Here is a 20,291-nt window from a genome sequence, read left to right as displayed (position 1 = left end):
GTGAAGCAGATGCACCAGCTTAGAATATTTTTATGAAGCAGTTATTCTTTTCCTGGAGATTCAGTTTCCGAATGGCATAGGATTTTGGCAAGACTCACTCATTTATTAAACAATATCTAACACATCGAGTCTTGTCTCCAGATACACCTGTACTGCAAACAAATGACATAATGCACCTTCCTTGAAGAATTTAGACTTTCATTTTATGTCCAGACTTGCTCTGTTTACTCTTGTAGTGTCATAAATCGTGGACTGAGTTGTAAGCTATTCCCCGCCCCGAAAAACTAAATATGCATGAAATTAAAGATACACTTTTAGTATCATCTTTAAAGAAAACTCTTCAAATGCCTCCACCCAAAATAAACCACCACACAACTGCTTAGGATTATCTATTTATTTATTTTAGTTAAAACAAACATACAATGTTTCATTGAAACTGTGTTGCACTTCCTGCCAACAACTGTAGCTAGAGTGTTGGCCTCTAACAATACAGTGCATATTTACATATGTACACGGATGTACCGTAGGATGCCTGAATTTGGTGGCCTAACAAATATGTTAGATCATAAAAGTTGTTAAGTTGCTCCATTCAGGAAATCGTAACATCCATGGTCAATTTTAGAGGAAAAGTATACATGAACCTGAACGATGCTTTTTATGGACCCAAGTGACTCCTGTGTTTATTGCAACATATACATTTGTAATAAATACAATCTTAGTGTTTTCTTACACACCCTAGGCGTAACACATTTCTTCTGCCTTTGTAAGCATTGCCTTTGTTGTAGAAGAATCTTTCCTTTGACAGTTGTTATACAGATGTACAACATGAACAACTCCTTGAAATGATGCAACAATCAGTAATGAGAGAGGAATATATACATAAATCGGATTCCAAACCTACATTATATACATTATACTTACATTATATACACACATACAATTTATGTACAGAGACTATCATAAATATTGAAAAATAGGTTTAGTTTTAATGGATTAATGTTTTATAAATAACATGTTACATTTATGACTGAAATATCATGGAAGACAGTAATGTCTAACTGAGGTGACAAAACAGTGGTTTAATACTGAAGCTGCTCTTTTAGGTGGTTTGTAATGTAGGTAACTTTAAGCAGACAGGTTTGGAAAAGAAAAATTAATTAAATAAATCATATGTTGGAAATCAACCCAGCCAAGTGGAACTCAACTGTTGCAGGTGGAGAGCCAGTCATCAAATAATGTAACACATAATGTAAAAACTGGGAATTGCTACATTCAGAGAATTAAGTGACATGTATGATACATGATGAGGTGTCATCACAAAAAATCCTCCTCCTCTCTGGCTGCTGAGAACTGTGTAGTAACTTCTCATTTACACCTCCTTCCTCGTCTATGGTTACTGAGAGAACGGAGGCTATTTCTCTCTTTCTTTCTTTCTAAATGGTCAAGGGAAGCGCTTCATCCCTTATGTGCTACAAATTGCTCAAAGGTAGATGACGTTTTAATCCTCTTCCACCTTTCTACGTTTGTGGAGAGGAAGAGGAAAAGCTGCCAAAGTACTGAGGAGGCACACGCTCAGCATCTCTGTGGAGATCAGGTAACAGCACGGGATAGAGTTCACCATGGATGGACAGTACCTGAGGCAGAGAAGTACCTAAGGAGCGGTCATCAGTGCTGACTCCAGGATCGTTAATTGCCAGTTGAGTACCACTGAACTAATAATACAAACAACACAAGAGGAATCTAACTTCTCATTACAGTTTTACGCTACAGACTTAGTGACCAGTACTTACAGTCATGCAGAAGTATCAATACAAAATACCTGCAGTTTTTTTTTCACAGATTTTAGATGGCTGGGCAGAAATTGACATTATCTGCCGAAGAGTGACTATCGTTTAGCTTTGTTCCTGATTTATTCGACAAGAGCAAAAAAGTCTCAGGCACTGTTTAATCAATGGATTACAGGCCCTTTACTTGTTCCCTCTGACACAATGACTGAGCGGAACTTTGTAAATCAGATTTTTAAAGCATCATGTCAGATGAAAACAGCTGACCACATCGCCATGATTATTTCATTAATAATCTCTATCTAGGCTTTTGTACCCAGTATTGTTGTGTTGAGAACCTCTTACAAGCCAAGTACGCTGTTATACGAGTGTTATTTCTCTTCAACCTGGGATAAGAATGAAAGAGTAAACATGCACTAGAAACAAAACAGCTAATCACAACCATACAGCACCTGTTTCATCAGCTAGCTAGCTAGGGCTCATAAGGAACTTACCTATTTCTGAAGCAAACAAGTATGAGATGACTATCCAGTCTATGAGGTTATCTTTAATGCTACTATACAGTATAAATTGGAAGAGGAATCCCAGTTGCGTATGCGAAGAGAGTTTGTACCAAGCATGAAATACTGGTGCAGTTATTTTGGGGATTTGACTCAGAAACAGAATAGTCAAGTACTTCAAAATCCAATAATGGATGAGTAATTTGAGAAATACTGTACAGCTTTTGAATATTATACAACTAGTAAACTACATTAGGACCTTTTCGTTTTCCTACAGAGTGTTTCAAGATAGATTGGACAGAAAAAAAACCTCAATGAACATTGCTACAACTGAAAATGGACCTTATTAATAAAGACAACTCCAGGAGGGAGTTTTATATTAATAGCATGATACTCCAGAGCCATTCAGTTTATATCTACAACAGAAAAAAACAAAACAAAAAGACAACCCCCCCAAACCCTGTTTTACCCAATTGCACTATTGAGTACCTCAAGAAGGGAAATGTCAACGCCATCTTTGCAATTTCTAGATTAGCTATGTTTTTCTCAAACGTACCCGTTCTAAAGGGCGGGTTTTTTTTTAAAGCTTGAAAATTTGTGTTTCCACACCATTTTTGGGAACTCAGGTAACTGTAGTTACTTAAGTAACCCGACAAATGATTTTCAGGATTATTTTCACTCTACTTTGAACTAAGTGAATTTCATGGGAAGCATTTCTAATTAGAGAATTTTGACTTGAATTGGTTCATTTTCTATTTTGGTCATTAGAAGTATTTTTAAAAATAAAATTCCTTTAAATTATGCCTCTAGAGAAAGGCAAACCAGATTTAATTTAGGACACTGATTCAATATTTTTATGAGCTCTTCTATGTTAGTCTTTCATTCTCTTTAGAAAAATGTTTCTTAAAGTCAAAATAGTGCTTTTGAGGTCCATAAGAATTTTTGGTACAAAAAATAATAGCGTTTCTCTCTCTCTCTCTCTCATTGGTTATTTAAACACTTTGCTGTAAATTAAAGAGTTATTTCTCACATCAAATGGTTCCATTAGGCACATTCAAGTAAAATAACAAAATATCCAAGTAACAATGACGAAAGCCAAACATGGCTTGATAAAAGTCTACGGAGAGTTTTGTCCATTCTCTGGAATGGAATAAAGTTGTCACTTCCTTCAGCCAGACACTCACGTGGTTTGATGTTAATATCCACTTCCATCATGCAGAATAGTTTCCTAAAGACAGAGTTCAGGTATTCTACAATCAGAAGAACCATCAACAAAGAATCTGCATTTTAGAGGAAGCTGAATAGCTCATTTTGGTTCTCAGTAGGTATCTGAGCGAACACTGGCATTTGAAGTGGAGTATTAGAGATTAAACCAGGACAGTTAATGGCCATCAGATGCAACGTTCTGGGTCCAGTCTAGAATAATCAGTGTCATACACCCAGTCATCACAAGTATACCACTTAGAAAGAAGAATGCAGCCTGAAAAAAAGAAAATATAAAAGAAGTATTTCAGTTTTTGCTACTATATCCATGAAGTCATGCCCACTTATGGCATAAAGGCCACTGCCCATGGAGGACAAAGTAAAAAAGACAAGAGACCACAGTAAACAACAAGGAGCTAGGTATCCTACTCATACTTGGGGTTCTTTTCCAAATAAAAAAGAACACATTTTCAGAATAGCAGACCTCACTCTCAACTGAGGGAAATTAATGTGGCTGCTGTCACTAGTCAGGCTGTGCCACTGCGTTGACTTGATTCTAACTCAATGTTCATGATTTGATTCTGAGTCAGTATTGTCTAAGACAAGTAAGAACACCAAGATCAGTCAGGATGACGCAGATGACTGGTGGAGGAATGCTTTCATGGGATAAATTAGGTAAATAAGTCTTGAAAGAAAATGTAAAGGAGAACAAGAATTTTTTAGTATAGCTCTTAAAGGTCATCTATTGAAATCTGGTTCTTATCAGCAACAGAATGACCCATCTATTGTTGAGATTGGGGCTTGGCGGGTGAGAGAAGTCACTGAAGTGAACTGAGCCTTGTGATGGCACTCTCCTCAGGTTTGAGTACCTGTGCAACTCCCATATGTTAGCTAATATAACGTTAAGTGCAGTTCACCAGGACTTCAAAATTCTTAAATTGTGAAGACGGAAACTAAAGTTCTTGCCCTGAATTAGTAAGCAAGTGTAACTATTACATATTTGTCTATACGTACCCCAATCTTTTGCACTGACTTCATTGGTTCCTTCTTCACTAATTTGATATAGAAGGCAGAAGGAAGTATAAAGATCAGCATGGCAGCCGCAGATGCACCTGTATTTAAAAAGCATAGAAATAAATATTCATAAACAGTTAAATATAATTTAATTAGATTGGAATGGCATTTTCTGAGATTTGAAAGACTACTTGAACTGATGTGGAAATGCTTACCAATGAATCCAAAGATGTCTCGGATAGTCGGGACAAAGATAACAAGCACGTTGGTAAATGCCAGAAGAGCAACTGTAATGGAACAGTGACGCCACCATCTAAACTCCTTCCCTGCCCACAACAGCTGGGTAATGGAACTGCGAATCTTTTGAAGAAGAGGGGGGGGGTGGGAAAAGACAGTTTAGTCTTCATTGCACAAGTTGGTGATTGTCACCTGAATTAGACCTTCCTTCTGAAAGTATTTTAACACCATTTTCCCGAACACTTCAGATTTTAATAGAGCTTGAAAGACATGAAAGTAATTTTTTTTTTTTTATAAAAATATTTACTTCCTGCACTTGAGAGGCAGCTCTGTTGTTTCTGGTCTGTTTCTCTTTTCAGTGACTGAGATTTTCAAAGCACAGCCAGTAATAGCGAAAACACAAGGAAAAACATCTGTCTTTAGCAAAAATAAATCCCAGGGATTTTTGTAACATCTAAGGATGCTGCTCAACACTATACACCTAAATGGCCAGAATCCATGTTCACAACATACTTACAAAAACACACTGACTTTTGTAAGTTGATAATACAATAGTGCAAGTGCTTTTATTAAAATAAATGTCCTTTTCCAGTTAAGAGAAAAATTCTATAAATGGGAGTTGCCAAACCAGTAAATGACTGCAGCAGGAAAGGTGATGAACATAAAAAATGGTAGTAAGATTAAAAAACCAAATTACTTACTGGGAAAATAACTACAGGTACAGTAAGGGTTACAGCCATAAGTACAGCGAGACGCACAATAAGAAGAAGAACATCAGCACCCAGATAAGCGGAGTAGGTATGAAGCAGCTCTGGTTCAACATTTCCTATTAAAAAAACAGTATTTTAATTAGATGTAGTCGACATACTTCTCCAACAACCGCTTCTGCTCTAAATCCTAAGCGAATTTTACAGTTACAGCAATATGAATTGAAAGCCTCAATAGCTCCTGTAAGCACATCTCCATTTTACACAGGGATAACTTGGAGGCACTAAATCTGTTTTAATCCAATTTTAATCTGTGCCTTGGGCCTAATTCTACTACTGATCTCCTTTTAGGTTTGCACTTATAAAAGTACTAAAAAAACCCCAACAAACAGTGTATATTTAGAATCCATAGTAAACGCTTGCTCTAACTTAAAAATAATACTGTGGTTTTGCAGAGTGTAATTCATTTAAAAGAAAGCAGAGAAGGCAATATTTACCATAGAATGTCAGGTATCCAAAGAGAGCAGCCAATAAATACATGAGGAACATGGCAAAAAAAGATACATAGGACACATTCATCATTCTTTTACGGCTTCGGCTATAAGAAAAAGAAACATTATGAGCAATGAGAACATACTGTTTTACGCTGCTTTTGTTCATTTAGTGAAATTACAGACACATATCTAACATTTACCTTTTCAGTTCTTCATAGATGGGAAGAATTGCAGGATGGCAGACAAAAGAAAATGTTAGGATTGGGACAGCATAGACAGTCTGAAAAACAAAAGCATCTTTCTTAAGTATCTCAACGGACATTAGAAATTTAGTTTTAAAAAATTAATCAGTAGATTTTTCAGTTTTGACTCAGGCATCAGTTCAGTTTGTCATAAAGACTAGCTATTCTTTACAACTGAAACTTCGGCAAAAATTAAAACAACAAGTTCTTATTTTCTTAAACCCAGACCCTGAGGTACGAAATACTCTCAAATCTCACTGAAGTCCACTCCGAGCTGAATGTATTTTTACAGTCAGAATTATGTGCTGCATCTCATAGGCTTAAGCCATTATAGTCTGGTCTTGGTATTGGCTATTACACATACTCCTTCCCCGTGTATGGAGATTCACTGCTGTAAATGGGAGCATTCATGAGAATCAAGACTTTGTGACTGGGAAGTTAAAGTCTACTCCAAACCCTGGCATACATTTTCCGTTTGCACGCTTTTACTATTACTTCACCTTCTTCTGCAATCTACTTTTTAAAATGCTTTACTAACTTACTTGAATGGAACCTGAGCTCCTCTAATTTCTGTGTCTTTGGAGCTTGGAAACACTCAGTCTACAGGAGGTACACAGTGCCTAACTCTACCGGAACAGAAAGTCTTAGCACATCCCAAGTTTACAACTGGGCAACTGCTTGAAGGAAAAATGATCTAATTTATCTGCTATGTGTTGTTTAGCCTCTCAGTTATTTTCAACTGAGAGCATGATTTTTAGTCAGTTACCTGTGAATTGAAGATGAAATATTTTGGCTTGCACATATCATCACTTGTTATGTTTTCATTTAGTAAAGGTGCCAGTGTCGCATTTATTAATGTCAGGTTCATGATGCCACCGTCCATAGGACAAGGAATCTGAAACATCTTCCAAATTACCTAGAAAAAAAGCCATGTATTTATTGTTACTTTGACTAATGCAAATTGTGAGACTTTTCAGGAACTATGTTTAGTTTCCATTTGAAATTCAGTTTTAAAAGCCTGGAAATCTGCAAAATTATACTTACAACAATCAGAAAGAAGACCATGCAAAGCAAGGAAAAGCCACTGGTATAGCCCAAATACCCTGTGTTCAAGAAAGATAAAAAAATCTAAGGTACAATAAACAGAAATACCATTCCTGTCATAACATAATGATAAAATATATTCTGTCAGTGATCTCTTTAGATTGCCGTTTTCTCAATGCTACATAGAACAAATGAATTATTCATTGGCTACTGCTAATCTCAGCCCAGATCTAAAAGTTCTCAAAGACATATTAGGTTCTGTACATACAGTGAGTCTGTAATATTAAACATTATAACTTACAAAAAAAACCCCACAACAACCCCCCACCACCAATAACTATGTGAATTGTTTATTGTATACTAAGAACGATTATAGTATTAGTTCTAATATAAGGCACTATAAGATAATTTAGCCTTTTCCTTTCTGTTTTTATTGATTCACTTAATTTGTGGGAACTAGTAACTTGAGAAAGTAATTCACATTGAGACTCTTGGTTAGTAAGACTCCACTACAGGATTCTCTGAACCAATAGTATATTAACTGAATGATTCACATGTATCATTGAATTACAGACATTTCAGATAAAGCATCTGGTATGAATATTCTGCTACTGTTTGGGATGTAAAATGAGAAAGGTGACTTCTAGTTACATTGCAAAGACAATTTAATTTCCCAGGGCTAGCATCCCTATTATTTTGAGACTGTTATCAGATTTGATAGTTAACACTATTGACTAATAACAATATTATACTATTTCACTAACAAAAATAGGTCAAATGTTGTGATAAGAACACCGAGTTACTGTTGAGCCTTGTTCTAAAGCTACCCTATCTATTGTTCTTCTGTTTTCCACAAACATATCTGTAATTTAAGATACTTGTCCTGATCTTTTTTTTTTCTTTTTTTTTTTTCCTTTTTCTGCTGTAGACTGACAGTGATTACCTAAACACTGATTAGTCCCCAAAGACAAGTTTGGAGACAGCTGTTAATTCACATAGTACTTCAAGACTCAAACACCATATCAACCCATTTCCCTGCAATATTTTCAATGTGTTTTTATTTTGATTGTACTGTACTGCTTACCTAAGTTTTTCAGTAAGGACAGGGGTAGAATGAGGATGACAGACACGAGCAGCACTAGATAGTCGCCGTTAAGATACCATTCTCTGCGGAGAAAAGGTAATATTTGTAAGTAATCGAAGTATTTAAAAATTACGACATCTGCCATTTAGGCTTCACTCTTCTAGAACATATAGCTTCTTAAAAAGTGTAGTACCTCATGTAACACAGGATTAGCATTCAACTTACTATATGGACCTAAAGCCCTACAACACCTTATCTCACCCCAAACCTGCATTGTGCCTTTCCTTTAGTGTCCTTTTCTAAAATTAATATGCATCTGAAAGTCAGAAGACAGGAAAGTAAATGACTGGCCAGAAAAAAAGTTATCTGGGATCGATCACGTAAAAATAGTAATTTGCTTAAATGTTGGTCCCCAACTCTCCAGAAGTATTAGAATATTGCAAGGCCCCAGCAGGGTGGTGAGCCACTTTTAATGGTAATAAAATTCTGTTGGGTACCCTGCAGGAGTTAAAGAAAAACAGGTGAGGGCTGGAGCTAAGGCAGTAGCTCAAGCCCACTGGCTGAGAAAATTCCAACCAGCACTGGGAGTCTCTTGGAGGCACATTTAGTCCCTTTCAATAGGGAAACTATAATAAGAACCTCAGAAGATTTTTTTCCTTCAGATCATTTTTGCCTTTTAGTCCATAAGAAGCAGCAGCTATTTTTTTGACAAAACATTTTAGAGTGTTAGAAGATTAACATCTTCCTTTGAAACATGGGAAAACGAAGTTAGATTTCTGGAAATATAATGCAATTTCACTGAACTAACAGAAAAAATTATCTTGAGTATTTAACTGTGGCAGTTCAATTGCTTTCTTCATCTGTCCTACAGGAACATTCTATATGCTTTAAGCAATTCAAGTAACACTAACATTTATTCCTGAATATTAATACTTTATATCCTGATATGGTATCAGATAACCAGGTATTTATTTTTGAATGGACTGTCAACTATTTAGGTAAACAAAGAAAAATTAATGACCCAATTGGAAATTTATGCATTCAAACTCAATTGCTGAATTATAAGCCTATATATGCTTGTGAAAATATGGAATAACTTTAACAGACTTGCTCTGGATTTATGTAGTAAATGCGAAAACAATTTGGTCATCTCTTTCCCCAGTTTTATCTGGGATAACTAAATCTAAAAAATGTATTTTAGAAAGTCCAGATGTGTATGACATTAACATCATTGTTTTTGGTAAATTTAAAAGAAGTCACAGCACAGAGATTCCTTGCATTTGATAGCCATAAGAACGCGCATTATTATTGTGCATGCCCCATGTGGAAGTCATCGGGACTTTCAGACCAAGGACTTAAAAGTCTTTCCTGTGCTGAAGAGTAAAGAATGGGATTACAGAGCTTTAAAATACAGCTGAGTATTTTAAAAATTGCTAAATGAATTTTAGTAATGGAGCTAGTATTTGTAATATTGTCTCAGAATTCCAGAAAACCTTCTACAGTAAGCATTATTTTGGGACATTTAAACAGGTAAGTGCTTACATTTTAGGCACCAGGCTGCCAGAGTGGAATCCATGCCAATGGTAGCCACCCAGACTCCCCTAAGCAACGCATGGAGAGAGTCAGTTAAATGGGGTCCACAATTGCCAGAGCGCTGAGAAAAGATTGACTTTAAGTCAGTGTACAGCTATCTAGTACCAGCCAATAAAAACACACTTAAGACACCAATCTCAGTGTCTTTTAATTTTGTCTGCCAGATATTGCAGATCAGCAGCTGTAGCCAGTGAGACTGACAGCCTTTAACTTTCCCTCTCTTGAACTGCAACCAATTTTGAATTCGACTCTGGAGATGGGACAGTTAAAAATATTTGCCTCCAAGCCCCCTCGTAAGTAATGGCTACTCCAGGGACTTTCTTAAGAAGTGGAAAATAAGGACTTGAATTCAGCCAAAGGAGGGAAACAAACCTTCCCACGAAGGTATATTTGTAAACATTACACTATTAAGTAAATATTCTTTGAGTACATTTAAAAAAAAAAAAAAAAAAGAAAAGAAAAGATGGCTAGCACTGTTGTCATGACAATATCTATCAGCAAGCTGTATGAACACCACCAAATGGCTTGAACCCCTTGGGGAACACAGGCAGAAAAATGCCTACCTTCTGAACTCAGGCTTAGGTGTAAGTTGGAGTCTTGAGCTGCTCAGCCCTCTCAAGACTGGGACACTTCAGGACAAGGCACAGAAGTACAACTCTGAAGAGTGAGATTTATAGCACTTAACTCTATCCATCTCAAGTCAGGCATCGTGTTTTAGATAGCTGTTTTTACACACCCTCTCAACACAGAGTGATATAAATTGCTCTCTGGAGATGCCCAAAACAGGTGTCTAAGCCAGGTGCACTAAACTGACCAATACAGAAAATCACTTTTCTCTACTGTTTATTCAAAGACCAGAGTAATGATGAGCTCAAAATCTAACTTTCAGACAGTATGGTTAGATAAAATGAACCCTACCCAAGGCACCCACTTTTAAAGCCAAGCAGAAAAGCCACTATGGAGTCAAGGTGTCTCCAGGGCTAACTGGCAATCCATCTACCATTTTAGTCTTGGGCATATAAACTCTGTTTTAGTTCAATGTTGTAGTCCCCGTGCCTTTTTGAGAACTGTTCCTTAAGACATTCATTACATAACTGCACCTTAGTCTTACATTTAATCACTTCCCCACAATATTAACACTACAAAACCAAAATAATCAGTCCAAACCAGTTGGAACACAATAAGACTAAAAAAAAAGAAAACAAAAAAACCAATCATAACCACATTTACCTTTCCTTATCGAGAGTATGTACTGACTGGTACATACATTAACACTTACCTGATGTTCTTTAGAGAACAGCTTTCTGTAATATGATGCGATAACCTCTATTTTTCTACCCTTTTCCCAGGCCAGGCTGGATCTAAAGTGGAGCACTCAGGGAAAGGGCAAACTTACTGTATCTGTCTGAGTAAGAAGCTACACTATGGTGTACCGAACATGGTCTTCATATAAATATATATACAGTCTCCGTATTTGTTTCTCCTAATAGTTTCTCTGATGAGGAGGTCTAACACCTACCCTGTGGTCTCTTCGATGTTCATAAATGTCTTGATGACCAATGGTAACTCATATTTCACTATGAAGAGGTAGCTTGACATAGCTGTAGGTGAATAACATCATAGATCATTACAAATATAGAATATGCCACAAGATGCAAGAATCACATAACATGTTTCATAACTTCACTTGAACACAAGCAGTTAATGAAGACATGTTGTGTGAAAAAAAAGTCTCCAAGAATAAGTAGGGAACAATTAGTATTGACAGTACAGACTTTTTAAAATCTTGCCCTCACCTCCAATATTCTGCATTGTAATTGAGCCAGAAGCAGCAAGTTTTCCAGCCATACCAAATGCCTTCATTCCCAACTGTTCATACAGTAAAGATCCTAAAAGAAAACAAAAAATGATCCATTGGAAGGGTGTGTTTCACAAAGATACTGTACGAAACAAATACCATATGTTTATAAAATAGTAATTTGCCATACCTCCTTCGTTGGCAGTCTTTAAAAGGAGATGCACTGAATACAAAGAAACTATTGAGACAAACAGCAGGAGAATCCTGGGGAGGGAAAAACATGCAAAATTTTAATAGCCATAAATGACTTATTGTAACCTTATTAAATAAAGGTGGATCAAACATAAAATTTAATCATATTAAAACATTATCTGCGAAAACCCTGTAGATTCTAAGGCCAGCTAAAAGTGTTCTGAAAACCCAATTACCGCCTAGTTTAGAAAGGATTTTATACTAAAAAATGGCATTTCTCTGGCACACAGAGAAATTCTAGCGTAGGATTAAACAACACTTATATTCAGTGTAAGGAGGCACAAGCACCGGCAAGTGTCAGGCCATTGTAACTGGCTACATTTGATGTAAATAATGTAACAAAGTGTCAATGGGAAGAGCTTCCTATCATTATGAAACCCTGTTTCTCCTGTCTTCCCATCCTCGTTCCACAGTGTGTCATGCATCTATTGAACTTCCAGTTGTGAGTAACTGTAGCTAAAGTGAAGATTATCTCTTGGTCTTAAACAAATCAGCTTTTCAGCTTTAATCTGTGTTATGTCCTTTTTTTTAATGTAAAGATGAAACTGCAAAAGCCTTAAAGAATTGACTGAAAATTCAGACGTATTGAGAGCTGTGTCTTCAAATGGAAATACATACTTATTCTCATTAAAAAAAAATAAAATACTTTCTTTGCTCAAAAGTTACTCTTCATGTGTGCTTACATGGGAATCGCTAGTGGCTTGTTATCTTCCCCACAGCTCTTACAGGCAATATATATTATTTGCAGAAGCACATTTGCAACATCTAAAATTCGGATCTCTCAACAACAAATCTCTCCCACAACAAATGCACTTCCTGGCGTGGCACGCTAGGGGGGACTTCTCAGCTGCTGAAGAACACAGTGGAAAATTACAATACATTCAAAAACCCCCATGCCTTTCTTATACCAATGCAAGCACTCTGCTTTGTAAGAAAGCTAGGAATCAGCACATCTGCTCAAAAATGGCAAACTCCATTAAGATTTCATAGAACAATTTGGGTTGGGAGGGACCTTAAAGATCACCTAGATCCAACCCCCCCGCTACGGGCAGGGAATTCCCGAGTACTGTTTACATTTCCTTTTGTGTCATTTTTAACATTAGCAAAATTAGTAAACACAGCACAAGGATCTGGAAACAAGAACAGCTGAGAAAAGCCTCACAGATCTGTACAAAGAATCCAGGAAACTTGTGTTACTGTGCCAATACAACACCAACACATGGACACAAATAAACCTCTGTGCTTCTGACAGGTAGATTAGCCAGGATTTAATCCAGCCATCAACTAGGAACAGCACAGCGAGATGTGCAAGGGTTGCATTTCATTAAAACAGCACAGACTCCAGATCCCCACAGTCCTAACCACGAATGGCTGCCTGCAGCGTCGACAAGATCAGTCAGCAAACTCATCTCAAACCTCAGTTTCTGGCTTCCAGACCATATCATCCACTTACTTAGTGCTGACACAAGTGACAAGTCACAGCGCTGACACAAGTGACTCCACAGAGTCTTCGAAGAATTTACTGCCTTTAATCAACTGCATCTGGATCTGAATCTGTAACCTGGTTATTAAAGGATGTCTACAAAGCCCTCAGTGTCATCATAGATCCTCAGTCTCACCAGTGACTGAGTGCTTTCCTGCCTTGGAACTATACAAACTACACTAAGTTATGAGAGGTAACAAACTAGTTTATCTTTGAATCAGAACTAACACAAATAGATCTGAACGCAGTATCTGCAAAGGAAAGGTAACTAAATGACCTCAGTACCTAATGGTTAAATTGACCGTTTTGGACATTTTTTCCTTCAGAAAAATGGTCCCCCATTATATAATTATATGCAAATATGTTCAAACATCTAACCATCTAACCTTAAATTCTTCTTTTCCCTCTCCTCAGAGATGTTCTAATGTGCATTACACTCATCATCCTGTATCTGCTGCAGAACATCTTTAGAGCATGAAATCGATGTGTATAGAGATGAAGTATCTCTCTCTTCCGAATTTATGCTGCTAAGTTGTTTATTCAGTTTAGCATCATCTAAGTAAGTGAAAGTCTTGGCAAAAAAACCCCAAATTACCATATATTTAAAATAAAATCAATTAGATCAAAACTTTACGCATTGGTAGTTTCCTCAGGAAACTTGACCACCACCCTGATAGACTCTGAAATATATGGAAGTAAATCTGACCTGCACCTTTTTGGAAATCTAGCAAGACAGTAAGGCCAATTTCAAACTAAACGTTACTCTTCACTTGTTCTTGAACATTCAGCACGTTTGTCTACTTCCAGGATAAAAACTAAGTTCTTTTAAACGTATCCATAGATTCCCATTTGCACTCAGTCACTGATATTACATGTTGTGTGAGTTGAACTGCCTCCAATATACGAAAAATGTACTTTCCCAAGACATTTAGAAACACGGTACATAATAGTTTTCTCATGCCATTTCCAGTTACATGACTATACCCTTGTCTTATACCTGAAAGCTTTTGCCCACATAGACATACCAATGAAGATATGCTAGTTATTCCATATCCCTCCCTTGCAGGGAGACAGCAAATTTTATAGGTGTACCCAAAACCGGTTCCCTGAATTGAGTAAAAGCATAGTAATAAAAAGGATTTCTTTATTCACCTAAGTACATTGTACATAGGCAAATATATAGGCACAACTGTGTCAGTTGAGGAAAAGGAGACCACGTCCCCTCCTCCCCGAGATTTTAAAGAGTAGACATGGCCAGACTTCGAAGAGACAATTAAAATAACCCTCTTCTGCCTACATTTTTCTTCTACTTCTCTACAGCCCGATCCTGTACTTTTAGTGCAATTATAACTTCTGCTAATTGAAAAGTTTCTGTTGTCATTAATTTCAATCAGTGAACTCTGACAGAAAAAGCTAATACAGGCTTCAGTCTGTTCACCAGCACCTCTCTTTTCCACCTGGATAACAGAATTTTCAAGGGAAGCCTGTCAGTTATTCAAGGAGAAACTACAGCTAAGTAAAGGAAAATTCACTGTAAAATGTTTTGCGGGTTGCAGAACTTGCAACGAATCAGTTTAATTTTTGCAAGTCCTCCTGAATGTGTTGCTATATCTCAATTTAAAACAAGCCATGAATCCTAACGTACAATTTTGCACCTACAGCAATGACTGGGTATTTTCTAAAGGTCATATTCTTACATCAAGTATTTTTCCATTATTAATTAGACAGCAGAAAGATATTTTTTTTTAATGAACCGAAAGATACTTACACAAAAAGAGCAATTCCAGTGTTAGCCATGGCATAAGAAAGACCAAGGATGCCACTACCCACAATAGCATTGCTCAGATTAAATACTGACATTCCAAAGGAAGTAGTACCCGGATGCTGAGAAAAGGGAGACAGGTAATAATTAATAGAAAGTTATTATTTATTTCAGAATTAAAACAAACATAAATTTGGCAAGGAATTTGAAATGCCATTGCTATGTACTTACATATTGAGTTTCATATTTCTTCTTCCCAACACTGGAGTCGAGCAAGAAATTTTGATTTTCTGGATCGATATCCGCATAGTGGCTGTAGGAAAAAACCAACAACCGAACCAAAACATTGCATCATAAGCGACTACCGCAGGGAAAACTTGCATCTCCACCTCCCCTTTAGCATTTTGGATCCGCTTCAAAGGGAAACGAGAAAACAGACGGAATGTTACCCCCCCATCACCCCGATGTCACCCCTCTTACTCCCCCCCACCAGGAGACAAAGCATTTGCGTGTGTTTACACCCGCGGTCGTTTCCGTGTTTCTAACACCTCCGGACTCGAGGTTCACCCTTTCACACCGGGGGTCCCCCTCCCCCTCACCTCTTCATTGCGGCGGGCTTGGTGGGGTAGGGGTAGCTGAAGTCGTTGCTGTTGGAGCTGTAGCTGCTGCTGTCCTCGTCGGGGGAGATGTTGAACTTGCCCATCTCGGCGCTGCTCATGGCGGGGGGGTCCGGGGAGGGGGGTCGTCGCTCGGCGGCCTCTCTTTTGTCCTGGGCGGCGGGTCCGGCCGCGCCTGCGGAGGTTGGGGAGGGGAGGGAGGGAGGGGGGGCGGGGGGGGGGGGAAGGGGGGGAAGGCGACGTCAGTGCCGCAGCGTCACGTGGCCAGCGCGCGCCCAGAGTGGAAAAGTACCAGGCGCGCGCGGGGCGGGGGGCGCGCGGGCAGACAAAGGTGATCTCGCGCGGGGCGGGGGATGCCGACCACCCCCCAACGGCAGACAGACAGACCGACAGACGGACCGACGGTACCGGCAGCGGGCCGGGGTAGCGGCACCGCTGCGCCGCACTCACCCCCCCCCCCCACACACACACACCCCGCCCAACCCCGGGGCTGATGCAACAGCGATGGGAGATTGTCACACCGGCGTCCCGCCGCCACCCCGGGCTTACCGCCCTCCTTCCCTCCCTCCCCGCCGGCGACACCGGGCATCCCGGCGTTTTCAGCGGAAAAACGCAACCCGGGTCACGGGACTGCGGCGCGCCGCCGTCGCTTGGGGTTTTTTCCACCTTTCCCGGGATGCAGCGGCGGCGCGTCCCGAAGCGCGTCCGACGCCGCCGGGCAGAGGGTGTCGGGCGGCGAACCGAGGGGCTGCCGCCGGACAAAGGCACCGAGGACCGGGCGCGCTGCCTCCGAAAACTGTCCGTCCCGCCCCCCGTTTCTGCTGGCCGCCGCGCCGTACCTTCTCCGCAAGAGCTCGGGGGCGAGGTTTCCCTGCCGAAGCCTCGGAACGAGGAGACGCTCCTCTCTGGGGTGCTGCTTCTCGCAAGGGGGGAAAACCCTTAACTATAAAACCTCAGCGAAAACAGACCCCTAAATAAATAAAGGTGGGGGGAAAGATCACTTTAAAAAGCCAGCGGTGTAAAAGGGAAAGAAAATATCGCGTCCCTGGTGTTGTGGCGGCGTCGGCGTCGCTCCCTGTCTGACGGCCCCCTCCGGGCGCCGCCGCTCTTCAGGCAGGAATGCTGGCGCGTCATCACGGAGGGGCGCGGCGCCGCCCGCCGCCGCCCGCCCCCCGCCGCCCGCTCGCCCTGCCCCACTGACCGCGCCGGGGTGCGGGTGGGGGTGTGCCGGGGGGGGACACGAGACACCGGAGGGGTGTGGGAGCCGGTCACCGGCGGGGGGTCGGGAGCGGGGCCGGCCGCACGTTACAGCGGGGGTGGCGCCGAGCAGCTCTCCCTCGCGTTTGGCGGCGGGAGAGGGGACGCTGCGGTGCCTGTCAAGAGCGCGCCTCGCCGGAAAGGTGCTTCCAGCCGGCCCGGTGCGGCATCTGCAGCGGGACTGCAGCACCGCGAACCCGCCCGCCGGGGAAGCTTCCTCCCCACTCCCACCCGGTGCCGGCCTCCGGCGCTTCCCCGTAGCTCGGCGCCTGGCAGGCGCCACCGGCCCGTGGCTGCCCGCTGCTGTCACTCGCTATTTTTAATTACACGAGCAAGCCGCGCTGCACGTGCGAGCCCGCGTCCCGGGGGCGGCCGAAAAGGCTCCCCCAGCGTTTCCTACGGGAAGCGACCGGGAAGGACGGCCCTCCCCCTAGCGGTGCCGTGCAGGATAAACCCCACTTCAGGGAAGAGAGCGAGAGGGGACAAGACAACATCCCGCTTCCTTTTCCTCGGGTAATCGCTCCAGACACTTTCGAGAGGCTGTGCTGCCCCATTCCGCGTGGAAGGGGCCAGCGGGGCTGTACTGCCCGCCCCAGCCCCGCACACCCACGCAGGGAGGTTGCCGCTGGGGAGGCGGCTGGGCGAGGGCAGCGAGGGACGCTTGGGTCACCCCTTCTGGAGGCGGCAGGGGACAGGGGGGTTTGGAAGGGGGCCTGCACCCCAGCCGCGCTGCGTGACAGCCGCACGCTCCCACGCGAGTTTAGCGTGTGGAGCATGCCCGCCAACAGAGTGGCTGGGCCCGGCTGCGTTACCCTCTTCCCTCCGCGGCACCGAGAGAGGTGCGAGGGGCGGCCGATCTCGCAGCCCGGGGGCGGCCTCGGGGACGCGGGAGCGGCTCGCACCCTCGAGGGGCAGCGACCCACCGCCACTCCGTCACGCTACATGGCCCCGGGGGTCTGCCGGGGGGAACACGAGGTTTCCGTCAGGGGAATCGCCCCCGGTGAGCGGGAACCCGTTAGAATGTTCTGGATCGGCCCCGCCGCTCAGGGATGATGGGGGGGGGGGAGGGGGGAGGAGGGGGGGGGAGGGGGGAGGAGGGGCGGGGCGCGGCGAGGGCACGCGCAGGAGATGCGGAGCCGAAAATTTTCCATCACTGCAGTTCTCCCCCCGCCCCCATCCGGCACGTGACGTCACAGCCCCCCTTCTTCCTCCCCCCTCCGCATCCCGGCGCGTGAGGCGGCGGGGCGGGGCCGGCTACGCTGCGGTGCGGCGCCTTCCCGCGCAGCCCCGGGGCGGAGAGCGGCGGCGTCGCACCTGCTTCCGCGGAGGCCCGGTGCCGTCGGGGGGGCGAATGTGCCGTAGACCCCGACCGGCGGTTGGCCCGGGCGGTGGCGCCGCTGGTGGTCCGCGGGCCGGCGCTGCCTGTCCCGAGCCCCCGGCGGTGTCGCCTGGTCGGGGGGGGGCGGGCGGTGGTCGGGTACCGGCTGCCCCGTAGCGGGGTTTGACATCGCCCCGGGGGTCAGCTCGGGGCGTTTTGGGGGTGAACTCGCGTCCTCCCAGCCTGGGGTACCAAGCTCGCGTCGGGGCCGAGCTTCCCCCACTTGCGGACAAGGCGAAGTGCGGCTCAGGACCGTGGGGTATTTCAAAGTTGCACCCGAAGTGCCCGTAGTTTTCCGTCCTGCTGAAAATCCGACTACATGGAATCATGTAGAATCGTTTAGGTTGGAAGGGACCTTAAACATCATCTAGACCTCCCACTAGAGCAAGTTGCCCAAAGCCCCATCCAGCCTGGCCTTGAACACTGCCAGGGATGGGGCATCCACAGCTTCTCTGGGCAACCTGTTCCAGTGCCTCACCACCCTCACAGTGAAAAAAATAGCAACAGGCAAATTGCAAAGGCTACAGCAGTCTGAGGGGTTAAGCCTGCACAGCTACACCTAAAAGTGCAATCACAGTGATATGTAAATAAGCGTTACTAGGGGCAAGCCAGGTCATACACCTTTTCAAATGGCAACAGTGAATGCCTTGCACATTTTTCAGCCAGTCCCATTCTTCAGGTGTTAGCAGTTCTGTGAAATTACAGTTTACCTGAGAGGAGAGGTCAAGGTGACCTGTTTATTGTGGGTTTTGCTACTATCACAACAGCTGCGGTGACGTAGTCCTAACGTTTTTAGTCCCGTAGCATCCTTCTCAAGGCAAGCACATAGATTTGGTGTGTGGTAAAGTGTTCCACGTGCATCTGATAAATACAGAAGCCATCTGCATAGATGTGATCTTGCTGTCATGGACAGTGCAGTTTTTTAAACGTAAAAGCCAGATTTTATAGCAAAATAAAAGTTTTACGGTAGAAGTGCTTGAAAATGTTTTACTAGAACTGCCCTCATTTTGTATGAAAAAAGATGGTGAGACTTAGTTGCTCATTTATGAGATGAAAAATGGGTAAAATACATTCAGGAAGAAAAATTGCTATTTATCTAATGGCCCCATTATTGGAAGGTTCACTGTGCAACATGTGAGTGCAATCTGCACTGCTCCAGAATATTGAATCTTTAAAATCTTTACCCATGCAGCCTATTTGGTGGTTCAAATGGTCTGCTTTTTCAAGTGGTTTTAAGTAATGCCTCACTGATTGAATTATAATTTTCCTGACTTTGTAATTGCCAAGAATGTCCTTGGCAAAACATACATACAATGTGTTTCATCCAAATTTGAAATGTATTTTGTAATCAGAATAATAAAAGTTAATATTCATCAGTTCCTCCCACCATAGTTTCAACGATTCATTTGTTTTCATTGTCTTGCTTTTCTTTCGCCTGTTTTTTAGTGTTCTTATGTTCTTGTTTCCTTCCCTTTCTTTTCATCCTCCTTATCCCTCAGTCACCCTCATCTTACGCATTCCATATTTTTCCTTTTATTTTGTTCTTTTGTGTGCATCTACTCATTGCAAGCTTTCGTACAAAGTTCGAGCCTTTAGGATAGTTGAGAATGAACTTTTTCTTTCTTTAATTTTTTTTTTTTTTTTTAATCTGGATATTCTATTTCTACTTTATGTATTCATAAGATAACCCAGCACAATTCTGGAGACTAAAGACTGCTAAAGACTTTTTTTTTTTTTTAAATACTGAAAACAGGTTTCTGTATTTTTTAAAATATAGAGCTGTGGGTGATGAATCTTGTTCTTAGTCAGATTTCTGTTGCTGAAAGACCTTATAATCATTTA

At 42.1% G+C, this 20,291-nt stretch overlaps 1 protein-coding gene across 2 annotated transcripts; it reads right to left on the bottom strand.

Moving 5' to 3' along the window:
• Positions 1-381: 381 nt before the first annotated feature.
• Positions 382-16,895, bottom strand: SLC38A2 (solute carrier family 38 member 2). Of its 2 annotated transcripts, XM_074144376.1 has the most exons (16): positions 16,654-16,895; positions 15,797-15,989; positions 15,429-15,510; positions 15,204-15,319; positions 11,891-11,964; positions 11,699-11,791; positions 11,422-11,503; positions 8,310-8,392; positions 7,226-7,284; positions 6,948-7,097; positions 6,140-6,219; positions 5,943-6,043; positions 5,440-5,564; positions 4,717-4,861; positions 4,502-4,599; positions 382-3,764 (listed from the first exon to the last, which is right to left on the bottom strand). In XM_074144376.1, exons 2-16 carry the CDS (start codon positions 15,913-15,915, stop codon positions 3,666-3,668), a joined length of 1,506 nt encoding a protein of 501 aa, XP_074000477.1. In that variant the 5' UTR covers positions 15,916-15,989; positions 16,654-16,895; the 3' UTR covers positions 382-3,665. The 2 variants fall into 2 exon arrangements, with proteins under 2 accessions (XP_074000477.1, XP_074000479.1); XM_074144378.1 differs by lacking the exons at positions 15,204-15,319; positions 15,797-15,989; positions 16,654-16,895 and having other exon boundaries at positions 15,429-15,442.
• Between the last annotated feature and the right edge of the window lie 3,396 nt (positions 16,896-20,291).

The sequence above is a fragment of the Numenius arquata genome, chromosome 2, assembly GCF_964106895.1.
Source record: "Numenius arquata chromosome 2, bNumArq3.hap1.1, whole genome shotgun sequence".
In the NCBI taxonomy this organism is placed as follows: Eukaryota; Metazoa; Chordata; class Aves; order Charadriiformes; family Scolopacidae; genus Numenius; species Numenius arquata.
This window is presented reverse-complemented; position numbering and strand designations above follow the sequence as displayed.